Source organism: Balaenoptera ricei, chromosome 9 (genome assembly GCF_028023285.1).
Source record: "Balaenoptera ricei isolate mBalRic1 chromosome 9, mBalRic1.hap2, whole genome shotgun sequence".
Taxonomy (NCBI): Eukaryota; Metazoa; Chordata; class Mammalia; order Artiodactyla; family Balaenopteridae; genus Balaenoptera; species Balaenoptera ricei.
In genome coordinates, this window is record NC_082647.1 from 113897461 (window position 1) to 113912229 (window position 14769).

At 40.2% G+C, this 14769-nt stretch overlaps 1 protein-coding gene across 1 annotated transcript in view; it reads right to left on the bottom strand.

Annotated features, from left to right (window-relative positions):
- Positions 1 to 9684: 9684 nt before the first annotated feature.
- Positions 9685 to 14769, bottom strand: part of ABCA13 (ATP binding cassette subfamily A member 13) — a 326117-nt gene continuing 321032 nt past the window's right edge. The window contains 4 exon segments of the mRNA XM_059932550.1: positions 9685 to 9777; positions 10417 to 10496; positions 10499 to 10550; positions 11798 to 11903. Of these exon segments, the coding sequence (XP_059788533.1) occupies positions 9685 to 9777; positions 10417 to 10496; positions 10499 to 10550; positions 11798 to 11903 (331 nt within the window).

The following is a 14769-nucleotide window of genomic DNA, read 5'->3' on the forward strand; positions in this document are numbered from 1 at the left end:
TCCATTTTGAGATTATTTTTGTGTATGGTGTTAGGGAGTGCTCTATTTTCTTTCTTTTACATGTAGCTATCCAGTTTTCCCAGCACCACTTATTGAAGAGGCTGTCTTTTCTCCACTCTATATTCTTGCCTCCTTTATCAAAGATAAGGTGACCATATGTGCGTGGGTTTATCTCTGGGCTTTCTATCCTGTTCCACTGATCTATATTTCTGTTTTTGTGCCAGTACCATACTGTCCTGATTACTGTAGCTTTGTAGTATAATCTGAAGTCAGGGAGACTGATACCTTCAGCTCCGTTTTTCTTCCTCGAGATTGCTTTGGCTATTCGGGGTCTTTGTGTTTCCATACAAATTGTGAAATTTTTTGTTCTAGTTCTGTGAAAAATGCCAGTGGTAGTTTGATAGGGATTGCATTGAATCTGTAGATTGCTTTGGGTAGTAGAGTCATTTTCAAAATATTGATTCTTCAAATCCAAGAACATGGTATATCTCTCCATCTACTTGCATCATCTTTAATTTCTTTCATCAATGTCTTATAATTTTCTGCATACAGCTCTTTTGTCTCCTTAGGTAGGTTTATTCCTAGGTATTTTATTCTTTATGTTGCAATGGTAAATGGGAGTGTTTTTTCAATTTCAATTTCAGATTTTTCATCTTAAGTGTATAGGAATACAAGAGATTTCTGTGCATTAAATTTGTATCCTGCTACTTTACCAAATTCATTGATCAGCTCTAGTAGTTTTCTGGTAGCATCTTTAGGATTCTCTATGTATAGTGTCATGTCATCTGCAAACAGTGACATCTTCACTTCTTCTTTTCCAATTTGGATTCCTTTTATTTCTTTGTCTTCTCTGATTCCTGTGGCTAAAACTTCCAAAACTATGTAGAGTAATAGTGGTGAGAGTGGGCAACCTTGTTTTGTTGCTGATCTTAGTGGAAATGGTTTCAGTTTTTCACCATTGAGGATGATGTTGACTGTGGGTTTGTCATATATGGCCCTTATTATGTTGAGGAAATTTCCCTCTATGCCTACTTTCTGGAGGGTTTTTATCATAAATGGGTGTTGAATTTTGTCAAAAAACTTTTCTGCATCCATTGAGATGATCATATGGTTTTTCTCCTGCAATTTGTTAATATGGTGTATCACATTGATTGATTTGCATATATTGAAGAATCCTTGCATTCCTGGAATAAACCTCACTTGATCATGGTGTATGATCCTTTTAATATGCTGTTGGATTCTGTTTTCTAGTATTTTTTGAGGATTTTTGCATCTATGTTCATCAGTGATATTGGTCTGTAGTTTTCTTCTTTGTGTGACATCTTTGTCTGGTTTTGGTATGAGGGTGATGGTGGTTTCGTAGAATGAGTTTGGGAGTGTTCCTCCCTCTGCTATATTTTGGAAGAGTTTGAGAAGGATAGGTGTTAGCTCTTCTCTAAATGTTTGATAGAATTCGCCTGTGAAGCCTTCTGGTCCTGGGCTTTTGTTTGTTGGAAGATTTTTAATCACAGTCTCAATTTCAGTGCTTCTGATTAGTCTGTTTATATTTTCTATTTCTTCCTGGTTCAGTCTTGGAAGGTTGTGCATTTCTAAGAATTTGTCCATTTCTTCCAGGTTGTCCATTTTATTGGCATATAGTTGTTTGTAGTAATCTGTTACGATTCTTTGTATTTCTGCAGTGTCAGTGGTTACTTCTCCTTTTTCATTTCTAATTGTATTGATTTGAGTCTTCTCCCTTTTTTTCTTGATGAGTCTGGCTAATGGTTTATCAATTTTGTTTATCTTCTCAAAGAACCAGCTTTTAGTTCTATTGATCTTTGCTATCGTTTCCTTCATTTCTTTTTCATTTATTTCTGATCTGATCTTTATGATTTCTTTCCTTCTGCTAACTTTGGGGTTTTTTTGTTCTTCTCTCTCTAATTGCTTTAGGTGTTTATTGTTTTAGGTTGTTTATTTGAAGTGTTTCTTGTTTCTTAAGGTAGGATTGTATAGCTACAAACTTCCCTCTTAGAACTGCCTTTGCTGCTTCCCATAGGTTTTGGATCGTTGTGTTTTCATTGTCATTTATTTCTAGGTATGTTTTTATTTCCTCTTTGATTTCTTCAGTGATCTCTTGGTTATTAAGTAGTGTGTTGGTTAGCCTCCATGTCTTTGTATTTCTTACAGATTTTTTCCTGTAATTGATATTTAGTCTCATAGGGTTGTGGTTGGAAAAGATACTTGATACGATTTCAATTTTCTTAAATTTACCAAGGCTTGATTTGTGACCCAAGATATGATCTATCCTGGAGAATGTTCCGTGAGCACTTAAGAAGAATGTGTATTCTGTTGTTTTTGGATGGAATGTCCTATAAATATCAATTAAGTCCATCTTGTTTAATGTATCAATTAAAGCTTATGTTTCCTTATTTATTTTCACTTTGGATGATCTGTCTATTGGTGAAAGTGGGGTGTTAAAAGTCCCCTACTATGATTGTGTTACTGTCGATTTCCCCTTTTATGGTTGTTAGTATTTGCCTTATGTATTGAGGTGCTCCTATGTTGGGTGCATAAATATTTACAATTGTTATATCTTCTTCTTGGATTGATCCCTTGATCATTATGTAGTGTCCTTCTTTGTCTCTTGTAATAGTCTTTCTTTTAAAGTCTGTTTTGTCTGATATGAAAATTGTTACTCCAGCTTTCTTTTGATTTTCATTTGCATGGAATATCTTTTTCCATCCCCTCACTTTCAGTCTGTATGTGTCCCTAGGTCTGAAGTTGGTCTCCTGTAGACAGCATATATTCAGGTCTTGTTTTTGTATCCTTTCAGCCCGCCTATGTCTTTTGGTTGGAGCATTTAATCCATTTACATTTAAGGTAATTATTGATATGTATGTTCCTATTACCATTTTCTTAATTGTTTTTGGCTTATTATTGTAGGTCTTTTCCTTCTCTTGTGTTTCCTGCCTAGAGAAGTTCCTTTAGCATTTGTTGTAAAGCTGGTTTGGGGATGCTGAATTCTGTTAGCTTTTGCTTGTCTGTAAAGCTTTTAATTTCTCTGTCAAATCTGAATGAGATCCTTGCTGGGTAGAGTAATCTTGGTTGTAGGTTTTTCTCTTTCATCCCTTTAAATATGTCCTGCCACTCCCTTCTGGCTTGCAGAGTTTCTCCTGAAAGCTCAGCTGTTAACCTTATAGAGATTCCCTTATGTGTTACTTGTTGTTTTTCCCTTGCTGCTGTTAATATTTGTTCTTTGTATTTAATTTCTGATAGTTTGAGTAATATGTGTCTTGGCATGTTTCTCCTTGGATTTCTCCTGTATGGGACTCTCTGTGCTTCCTGGACTTGATTACCTATTTCCTTTCCCATATTAGGGAAGTTTTCAAGAATAATCTCTTCAAATATTTTATCAGTCCCTTTCTTTTCCTCTTCTTCTTCTGGAACCCCTATAATTTGAATGTTGGTACGTTTAATGTTCTCCCAGAGGTTTCTGAGACTGTCCTCTATTCTTTTCATTCTTTTTTCTTTATTCTGCTCTGTGGTAGTTATTTCCACTATTTTATCTTCCAGGTCACTTATCCGTTCTTCTGCCTCAGTTATTCTGCTATTGATCCCTTCTAGAGATTTTTTAATTTCATTTATTGTTTTGTTCATTTCTGTTTGTTTGCTCTTTAGTTCTTCTAGGTCTTTGTTAAACGTTTCTTGTATTTTTTTCCATTCTGTTTCCAAGATTTTGGATCATGTTTACTATCATTATTCTGAATTCTTTTTCAGGTAGACTGCCTATTTCCTCTTCATTTGTTAGGTCTGGTGGGTTTTTACCTTGCTCATTCATCTGCTGTGTGTTTCTCTGTCTTCTCATTTTCCTTAACTTACTGTCCTTGGGGTCTCCTTTTCACAGGTTGCAGGTTCGTGGTTTCCATTGTTTTTGATGTTATCCCCAGTGGCTAAGGTTTTTTCAGTGGGTTGTGTAGGCTTCCTGGTGGAGGGGACTAGTGCCTGTGTTCTGGTGGATGAGGCTGGATCTTGTCTTTCTGGTGGGCAGGTCCACATCTGTTGGTGTGTTTTGGGGTGTCTGTGGCCTTACTATGATTTTAGGCAGCCTCTCTGCTCATGGATGGGGTTGTGTTCCTGTCTTGCTAGTTGTTTGGCATAGGGTGTCCAGCACTGTAGCTTGCTGGTCGTTGAATGGAGCTGGGTTTTGCCATTGAGATGGAGATCTCTGGGAGATTTTCGCCGTTTGGTATTACGTGGAGCTGGGAGGTCTCTTTTGGACTAGTGTCCTGAACTTGGCTCTCCCACCTCAGTGGCACAGCCCTGAAGCCTGGATGGAGCATCAAGAGCCTGTCCTCCACATGGCTCAGAATAAAAGAGGAAAAAAAAGAGAAAGAAAGAAAGAAGAAGATAAAATGAAATAAAGTAAAATAAAATAAAATAGTTATTAAAATTAAAAATAATTATTAAGGAATAAAATAATTTTAAGTAATAAAAAAAAAGGACGACAGAACCCTAGGGCATATGGTAAAAGCAAAGCAATACAGACAATATCACACACAGAAGCATACACACACACACTCACAAAAAGTGAAAAAAGGAAAAAAATATATATATATTGTTGCTCCCAAAGTCCACCTCCTCAATTTGGAATGATTCATTGTCTATTCAGGTATTCCACAGATGCAGGTACATCAAGTTGATTGTGGAGATTTAATCCACTGCTCCTGAGGCTGCTGGGAGAGATTTCCCTTTCTCTTCTTTGTTGGCACAGCTCCTGGGGTTCAGCTTTGGATTTGGCCCCACCTTTTCATGTAGGTCGCCTGAGTTCATCTGTTCTTTGCTCAGACAGGACAGGGTTAAAGGAGCAGCTGATTCAGAGGCTCTGGCTCACTCAGGCCGGGGGGAGGGAGGGGTACAGAGGCGGCGCGAGCCTTTGGCGGCAGAGACCGGCATGACGTTGCAGCAGCCAGAGGCGCGCCGTGCGTTCTCCCAGGGAATTTGTCCCTGCATCACGGGACCCTGGCAGTGGCGGCTGCATGGGCTTCCGGGAGGAGAGGTGTGGATAGTGACCTCTGCTCACACACAGGCTTCTTGGTGGTGGCAGTAGCAGCCTTTGCATCTCATGCCCGTCTCTGGGGTCCGCGCTGATACCCACGGCTCGCGCCCGTCTCTGGAGCTCGTTTAGGCGGCGCTCTGAATCCCCTCTCCTCGCGCACCAGGAAACAGAGGCAAGAAAAAGTCTCTTGCCTCTTCAGCAGCTGCAGACCTTTTCCTGGTCTCCCTCCTGGCTAGCTGTGACGCAGTAACCCCTTCAGGCTGTTTTCACACCGCCAACCCCAGTCTTCTCCCTGGGATCTGACCTCCGAAGCCCGAGCCTCAGCTCCCAGCCCCGCCCGCCACGGTGGGTGAGCAGACAGGCCTCTCGGCCTGGTGAGTGCTGGTCGGCACCAACCCTCTGTGCGGGAATCTCTCCGCTCTGCCCTCCGCACCCCTGTGGCTGTGCTCCCCTCCGTGGCTCCGAAGCTTCCCTCTTCTGCCTCCCAGTCTCCACCCGCGAAGGGGCTTTCTGGTGTGTGGAAACCTTTCCTCCTTCACAGCTCCCTCCCAGAGGTGCAGGTCCCATCCTTATTCTTTTGTCTCTGTTTTTTCTTTTTCCTTTTGCCCTACCCAGGTATGTGGGGAGTTTCTTGCCTTTTAGGAGGTCTGAGGTCTTCTGCCAGCATTCAGTAGGTGTTCTGAAGGAGTTGTTTCACATGTAGATGTATTTCTGATGTATTTGTGGGCAGGAAGGTGATCTCCGCGTCTTACTCTTCCGTCATCTTGAAGCTCCTCTCTCTAGACGTGTTTTTTAACCAGTACATTTTGCTATGTTTGAGACGTGCATTTAATGCAGTAGACTTCATTTTTCCTTAAAACACTTGAATGTAAAGAAAAATGTGATAAATTTACTGATAAAAATAGTGAAATGTCTTCCATGCAATGACAAGAAATAGCAAGTAATTAAGAAAAATGCTTCTGACTTCTTTCAGCAATTTGAAACCCTTTCTAGCAAGAAAAATTTATCCATTAAAGCTCTCAGTAGGAGTTTTCACAGCGAGAAAATGACAGTGTCATTTATTTACCCCAAATGGAAAATATCCATAAAATTATTTTATCTATTGCTTCAATTTGATAATGCTTATAAATACAAATGGCATCTGATCTACAGATGTTAATACACTACTCTAATCCTGAAAATAGTAATACTCTTAGAACTTGGGTTGCCCAAAAATAGTCACATAATTTGACATTACTTAGTTCACTCAATGTGACCAAAATTGATTTCATTCTGTTCTCACATGAAACGACCACAAAACTTGTTGTGTGCTCCTGTAGTAGAAACTGCTGGCTGCCTATCCAGTATGTGTTTTTTTTTCTTCTTGCATAGAATCAGAAGCTACATTTCATTTAAGGTCCACAGCTAAAACTGTACTGCCCAAACATTTGCAGCTAAGATACGGCCATGTGACTATTTCTGCCCAATGTCATATAAGCCAGGAGACCTCTTTAAATGGTGTGCTTTTCCCCCTAATCCAATGTATTCTTTCTTGTCTGCGTTGACTACATTGTGATAGCTAGAGCTCCAGCAGCTACATTGGAACATAAGGGAAATTCTAAAGGTGGCAGAGCTGGGTTCTCCGTGCTACGGAGCCATTACATCAACTCCCTCCAGAGTCGTAGGCAAATAGCCACTGCTCACTGAGTAGTGTTGATTTGCTCTGAAATTCTCTTACCTTCCAATATCCTTCTTCCTGTTCCCCATTTGTGCGGGCCCATCCAGATGGTGGGGACTCCACGAGGTCAGTACCCACCACTTTGGTTGGAGAGCAGGGTGTGCTCAGGGTTCACAGACCTCACCTGCTGTCCCCACTGGACTGCCTGCTTCTCAAGGACAGAGGCTGGGTCTTTGCACTGTGAATCCCTCACCTCTTGTTTATTGCACCCACCATCCATTTATGTACACAGAATGGGCTCGATAATATTAATTGAAAGAACGATCGTGTGCACGCACACGTGTGTGACTGAAAGGGCTTGGACTATTCAAGGGTGTGAAACTGAGTTGAAACATACTGTAAACATACCAGCTCCAAACCAACACTAAGCTGGATAATGCAACACCCAAGCAATAGCCAAAGGAGAGAACACGGTCACACCCATTTGGAAATTTTAAATGTCTATATTCCCCATTTGGGTAGAAGAATCTGTGATTAAGCTGAAGTATGCACATCCTACTTACGAACACTAAATATTGAGGGGAGGGGGTGTGTGGTGCAAGTATTCTGTAAGATGTTTTGGAGGGATAATGTTGAGCCGTTTTTTAATTCAATATCCACTAAACGAAGCTAAGTATTAAGTTTAAGGCCTTACTCTTTACAATTCCAAAAATATACTTCTTGTTTGAGTTTTACACTCTGGACTTTGCATGAAGGCTTTACTACATCATCTGTTTAAACATCTGGGCAAAGATAAACTATATAATAAAAGCCAGATCAGTGGAAGTGGAATCATCAAGGTTGTCTCTGCCTTACAAAGTACTCCACTCAGAATGCTTTCAAAAGACGGTAGTTTGTTTAAAAGTCTCAGTTGGGTGACCTTAAGCCCAAAGGTCTTAAGACAAATGTTTAACTCCAAAGGCATAACATATCTGCATGACTTATAAATGCAATGACATTTTCAACATTAACATAAGATTTGACCTTTTGTGTCCTGTATTCTGGGATATGGCGTTTTAGCACGTTGGGTTTCTCTTTTTCTTCCTGTTTATTGTTCAAAGGCATACCTTGAAGCGTGAACTTCAAGAGATCAGCAACTCAAAGCCTAGAAAAGAATCCCTAAGAGCAGAACATAGCAGAGTAAAACACAATTAAATTTTAACCTTTAAGCTTTAAAAGATCCTAGTAGTTTCATTTCCTCCTTACCAAAATTAAATTAGATCCCTAAAGATGCAAGGAAATATACTGGCAGAAACACAATTACATTAAAGCACACTTCATTTATTCATGGCAGTATAAACATGTTTGTGTTTCACAAATTTTATCTATTGATTCAACAACAACAACAAAAGATTGCATCTTCCATTTTGACAATGAGACAATGGTAGAATTGGGAGAAAAATCATAAAACCCTAAATTGTAACTTCTTTTAGAAAGCATAATTCATGTGATATATGTGAATCAAAATCATTCAATCAAAACGATCCATGATTGGCTTAAACCTTAACATTTAAAAATATCTCTAGTATAGAATTATGTTCAGGAAAGATATATTTTAAGGAAATCTTGCTTCAGCAAAGAAATACCACAAGAAAGTGTTTTGTTTTGATCACAAGTTACTGTCACTCAAAAACTTAATTGGATAAGGTTAAGTTTTAAAATAAAATCAGTGCAGTCTTCCATTGGGGTTTTAGAAGAATGTTACTCAAAGAAGGTTGAGAAATATTTCAACTCAGAAGTGTCTGACTGGAAACCATTTTGAGGAACAGACACGGTGATTTGATGTGTTTTACTAACTATAAAATGCAAACGGCCGGGTTTACAAAGCCTTTTAGAGCCACATCTGAGCACGTTATATCTGAAAATACTCTTAGGACAATAATTCTGAGAATGACAGAGTTTTAGAAATACAAAAATTGTTTGAAAATTAATGTTTACTACATATGGTGCTAGTTTTGCTTGTATAATTAGAAGGTACCTACATATTTCCTTAGACCATTGGTATTCAAACTGGAATGTGCTTCAGAAACCAGGGAGACTTGTTTAAACCAAGACTGCGGGGCTCCCACCCTAGAGTTTTAGATTCCGGGGTGCGGCCTGAGAACCTTCATTTCTGCCAAGCTCCCAAGAGATGCAAATGCAGCTATTATGGGGACCAACACACTTTGAAAACCACTGACTTAGAATGACTTTAAGAACAGTAATTATTAATCCAAATTAATAAAAAGAAAATACATCTATATTATATTTCTTTCTATAGTCCCCTAAATTTATAATCTGTGAAATTCTGGTCACACTTTTTGTAAATGATACAGTGTACCCAGTTCAATTTATTTAATTTTGCTAAAGCATTGACTAAAGAGCTCTTTAATGCCTATTTTTTTAAAAGCATCTTTTGTAAGAAAAAATGGTATGCTTTCATCTCATAACATATAATTTCATCCGGGGTTAGAGAAACGGCACATTTAAATCACTGAATTGATATTTAGACACATGTAAGCATAATCTAGTAAAAGGACAACAAAAATAGAAAACAATTCTGCATACCATTCCCTATACAAATAAGTTAGGAAAGTCTTTAGCCTTGGGGGCCTCAGTTTCCTTAAAATTAAAATGGAATGTTTGACCTGGACAAACTCTGACAGCCTTTCCAGCTCCAGAAGGAACGTCAATTCCTTCCCGTGTCCCAGGAACCCGGCCCACCTCGACTTGGCAAAGACAGTAACTGAATCAAAGGAACTGCCCAAAAGTCTACAGAAAAGACTGACCTTTCAGTGTGATCATTCTTAATTAACAAAGAGTTTCAAAACAGAAAATGAAGGAGATAATGAGACTGGACTGCCTGCCCTGTGTCTTCCAGCTCCTTTGCGGCCCACTCGCTCCTTTGATCTTTGAATCTTAATTATAATAAAGGACGAGGTTTTATTTCTCTGAACAACGTCTTCTTCAGTGCTTAGACAGTCAGGTTCTGTGGGTGCTCACGACTGGCGGACGGACCAGAAGGTGGTGCAGTTTGTTGCTGCTCAGTCACAAAATTAACAAGTATCTGAAAGAAATGATGAAAATAATTAACTTCGAGGAACACTCAACCCTTTGTTCTCAACTATTACAAGGAACATCTCCAAGCCCTGCCCAACTTTTCCTAAGACTCATAACCATTCATTCATAGCACCCCTTCCTAAATCACCCTCAACAGGTGGGTCTTCTGAGGACCCAACTCCAGGAATGATGAACATTTCTGGAAAATTAATAAATCATCAGGAAATTCTCGATGCCTTAAGCACGGCTTTAGATTGACCTGTGATCTAATTTCACCTTCTGGGACTCAGGGAACCAAGCATTTTTCTTCCCAAAGTCAGCTCACTTACAGTGGAGCCCCTTTAATTACTGTGGGGGGGGGGTGGGTAAGTGGGGATGGGAAGGCTGATGGGGCCTGATCTGCTAACTGAGCGACCAATGAAATTATGAGCAGTTGGAAGCCCTGAATGGTGACTATTTACCTTGAGTGGAGAGCACACAATAAATGGGGCTCCTCACACTCACCATCTTTATCAGAATTTTGCAAACTCAAATGGTGAGTAATAAAAGATATGGTGATCTCAAGAAGTATAATCTGGCTCGTTTTTAAGTTGGCTGGAGTAGGCCTCAAGAAAAACAACGTGGTGACGCCTTTGAGGTACCATACCTGCTCCAGAGGGGTTTGCTTGATGGAGTAATATTTGATACTCAGGAAGTTTTTATTGTCCTCCAGAACTCTGAATAGACTAAGCACGCCCATCTTTTTGGCACATGGTATTCCAATAAATTAAGGCGCTACCCCTAAAAGCAAAAAAAAAAAAAAAAAGATTGGATCACAGGATTAGGAATCATTAAGCAAAATTGACCACACTATATTTAATTGCCAAATAAATTATCTTTTTGCAAACCACACCTTTAAATACTAACTAGGTGCGGGGGTCAGTTTTGTGAGTCTCCAGAGAATAGTCATGGGTTACGATTCACCACAAGGCATATTTGATAAGAGGTGTCCCCCTGGGTGGGGTGACTGCTCTGCCCCTTTCTGCACCACCGCCCCCCCCCCCCCCGCCTTGCCACAAGCCTGGGAAGCCCTCTCTAGGGGGAAGAAGACACCTGTCGACAGCTGAGAAGAAGGAGGTATATGTGACATCACAGAGATGCACAGAGACACCTGAACCTCACACCGGAGCACCCGGCCATCCCCACCTTTAGCTGAGCAACTCCTGGTGAGATGTTTAACTGTTCTGAGCCTCATTTCCACGGGTGCACATGGAGATCCCAACAATGGGTTCACGGGGTAGTTTAGAGTGGTCCTTGAACCCCTGTGACTTGGACGGCATGCTTCTCGCCGGGTAGGATTTTACCAAATGGTCGTGGATGAAATAGACACGCAATGCATAGCTCCTTTGAGGACTACAACCTATTAGAAGTTATGACAAACTGGAATCATGGGGTCATCCAAGAGAACTGCAGATGGCGCTTCTCAGACGTCTGTGTGTACAAGGATCGCCTGGTCCCCTTGGTAAAGTTCAGATTTGGGGTCACTATGCTGGGGACTGAGATACTGCAGCTCTCACCTGCTCCCAGGTGATGAAGACCTGCTGGCTCAGGGACCACACTTTGCATCAAGTGTGTAGAGGGTTGTGATCTCAAGCCCAGGGCCCTTCCTGTGAATTAATGTTGAAATCCCTGAGCCTACAAACCCCACAGCAAATGCATGGGAGAAATTAACTTTTGTATCTTCCATCCTCAACAAAACAAACTGTGTAATGAAGTTGTTCCCACAGAAAAGGGGGGATGAGTAACCACCATCTGCTCTGGGTGACCCAACAAGGGGAAAAGCAGGCTTGTCGTCCTATAGCAAGGTCAGGTGACATCCACCACCCCTGATATTTTGGGTGGAGAGGTGTGGCCTGTACTTTGCAATGAGGTCAGAACAATAAGAGATATCTTTTGACAGCAAAGAATTAAAACAGGGGAAAAGACAAGTACACTTATAAGATGTTTTTAGCTCAAAACAAAGAAGTAATGTACAATATTAGCAATACCTTAAACTGGATTCCTGGAAAAGAGAGCTTCAAGCAGTCGGAAACAGCACTGTGTTGATTTGCTTCATTGCAGAGCCAAACCTTGACTGTATAATCATCACCAAACCTGAGAGTTGAATTTAAAAAATAAGGTTACTATTATATAGCCCTAAGATGGATAAACTCTAAGTCCATTTTCACAGGAAGGCAACAAAAGAAAGTAACTATTCCAAATTGTTGGAAAATTTTGTGTTCTCAAAAATAGAATATTCAGGAAGTAATTATAACTCATGCAGTTTGCTGTAATTCATTGACACAGAGACTGATTTGTCTTTTCAAAAAATTAGCAAATTCTAGAATCAACTCCTAATCCATACAAGAGGCAGGGTGAAAGTGTGAAAGCGAAGTGCTGAGTTAAGAAGTCAGAGCTGGGCTGGAGACGGACCCTGAGAACATCCCAGGTTCAGGGGATGACAGCGTGGCTGGGAAGGATGGAAGGGAATAGGGGCTGCTTACAGGATGAAGCCAGGCATTTGTTTATCACGGAAAACAATTCTCCCAATTGTACTTAACCCTGCGGGCCCTGTGACTACAGGGGCCCCTCGGCCTGACATTGCAGAGATGTGGGCGGTAGGTCTGCTGGGGTCTGAGCGACCACACCCGAGGTTACGTTCATACCATACACAACCTCAAACAGTGACCTCCAAGAATGCATGGGGCTTCCCAAAACCATGTGTGTTTATTCTACTGCATGCTCCAGATGCCCCGCATCTCTGTAAAGATCTATTGAATGAAAGCAAATACACAAATATATCACGATGTTAGCAATTTTTCATTGGTTTTCTTCACTGTTGTATGTACCCCAAGCACCTAGAACTAATAAATATTAGTCGAATGAATGAATGAATGGATGAAAAAAGGCATGCCCAGAGCCTTACAAGCACCTTCATTTACAAAGCATTGCTGGGGAAATGGTTGCATTTAACGAAGTTTTCCATATGTGAGATTGACTAACACGTTTATGGGCAAAGCACTTTTCCGGTGAATCTACATGGTGAACAAGAGGCCAAAGGCAGCATGGCCGCGCTTCAGGGACATGGATCAGCCTTGTGAGCACCCAGAGATCCTCGTCCCGGTTCTGTGTCCCAGCCTCCTGCCCTGCTTTCAGATCCCCCGAGACCTGTGTGTGACTCCAACGGCCTCCTGCTATTTCGAGCTAACGGTTTCCAGGCCACTCAGGGCTGAGAGGTTGCTGAGGACAGAACATCGGCGAAAGCAGCTGGGGCACAGGTCTCCTGAGTTCGCTCTCAGGACTCTCTGAGGCCGAGCCTTGCCCGGGTCAGCACAGGTGGCACTGAGGAAGCAGGTGAATAAATATACAGTGAAACCAAGGTTCTGCCCAGGACGTGGCCAAAATGAAGGAGCTCTTTCTTTGGTGTGAAGATGCTCACGATTTATCTGGGGGAGTTAGACAAAGCAAATGAAAAATCAGAACACAGATGGACTTAGAGGTTATCATACTGAGTGAAGTAAGTCAGACAGAGAAAGACAAATATCATATAATATTGCTTATATGTGGAATCTAAAATACGACACAAATGAACCTATCTATGAAACAGAAACAGACTCACAGACATAGAGAACAGACTTGTGGTTGCCAAGTGGGGGTTGTTGGATGGAGTGGGAGTTTGGGATTAGCAGATGCAAACTATTATATACAGAATGGATAAACAACAAGGTCCTACTGTAGAGCACAGGGAACTATATTCAATATCCTGTGATAAACCATAATGGAAAAGAATATGAAAAGTATATATATATATATATATATATATATATATATATATATATGTATAACTGAATCACTGTGCTGTACAGCAGAAATTAACACAACATTGTAAATCACCTAGACTTCAATAAAATAAATTTTAAAAATCAGGACACACATTTGCCACATTTGCTACATAAAAATACAAGGGTGAGAGGCAACACTGAGTAAGCAGAAATGACTTTGCTCTTTCACACACACTACGATCCACTTCACATTCGCAGGAATGGCAGCCCTCCAGGCGTATTTTCCTAATGCATTTTAAAAAATGCATGCTAAATTCCAATAATTGTCTAACAAATTCTCACTATAAGAATATATACATATTAATGTTTAAAATTCAGCTTTACTCTAGAGAATCTGAATTACATAGTTCTTTAAAAAAAAAAAAAAACTCAAGAGAATATGTTTCTGAAATTGGTTGGCAAATTCCTGAGGATCTCTCTAGAATACTCAACAAGACATGTAGACAGAAAGTTATAAAAGCACAGCATCTTCAATAACTAAGAGAATCTTTGCAGATTATCAAATTCATTCACGATGTGAGTATCTAATTTATGTTAGTCTTCCTTTCTCATTTCTGCCTATAATCTACACACATTTATGCCAATGATCTAAATTCCATGAAGGATTTATTTGATTCATGTGCTTTACAGTCTAAAAGCTTTCAAAGAAACCAAGGAGTCATTCGTTTATATATTCACTCATCCCTCTCACATATCCAGACAACAGATCACATCCACATCATTTGCAAAGTCGGCGATTACATAAAAATAAATAAACAGCGTCATCTGCCAGTGAAGGCACCAGTAAGAAGCATTAGACCATTGCTGGGATACAACATTTAGGTACCACAAACATTCAGTGTAATACACCTAATAAACGCTAAAACAAGGGAGCAGGCAACGCACTAATGGAATAACAAATATACACACGTGTATTTTAAAAGCCAGTGAGAGAATAAGGAGGGCTGGCTGAGTGATGGATACTTGTCGGCTACATTCAAGCTCCAAACAGTCCTCTTTAATCGCCCACGCACATGGCGTTGTTGATATTAAGAACTTTCACATCAAGTAGTTCATTATATTATATTATATTATATTATATTATATTATATATTACAGTAAGTCCCCTACATAAAAATGTGTTCTATTCCGAGAGCTCA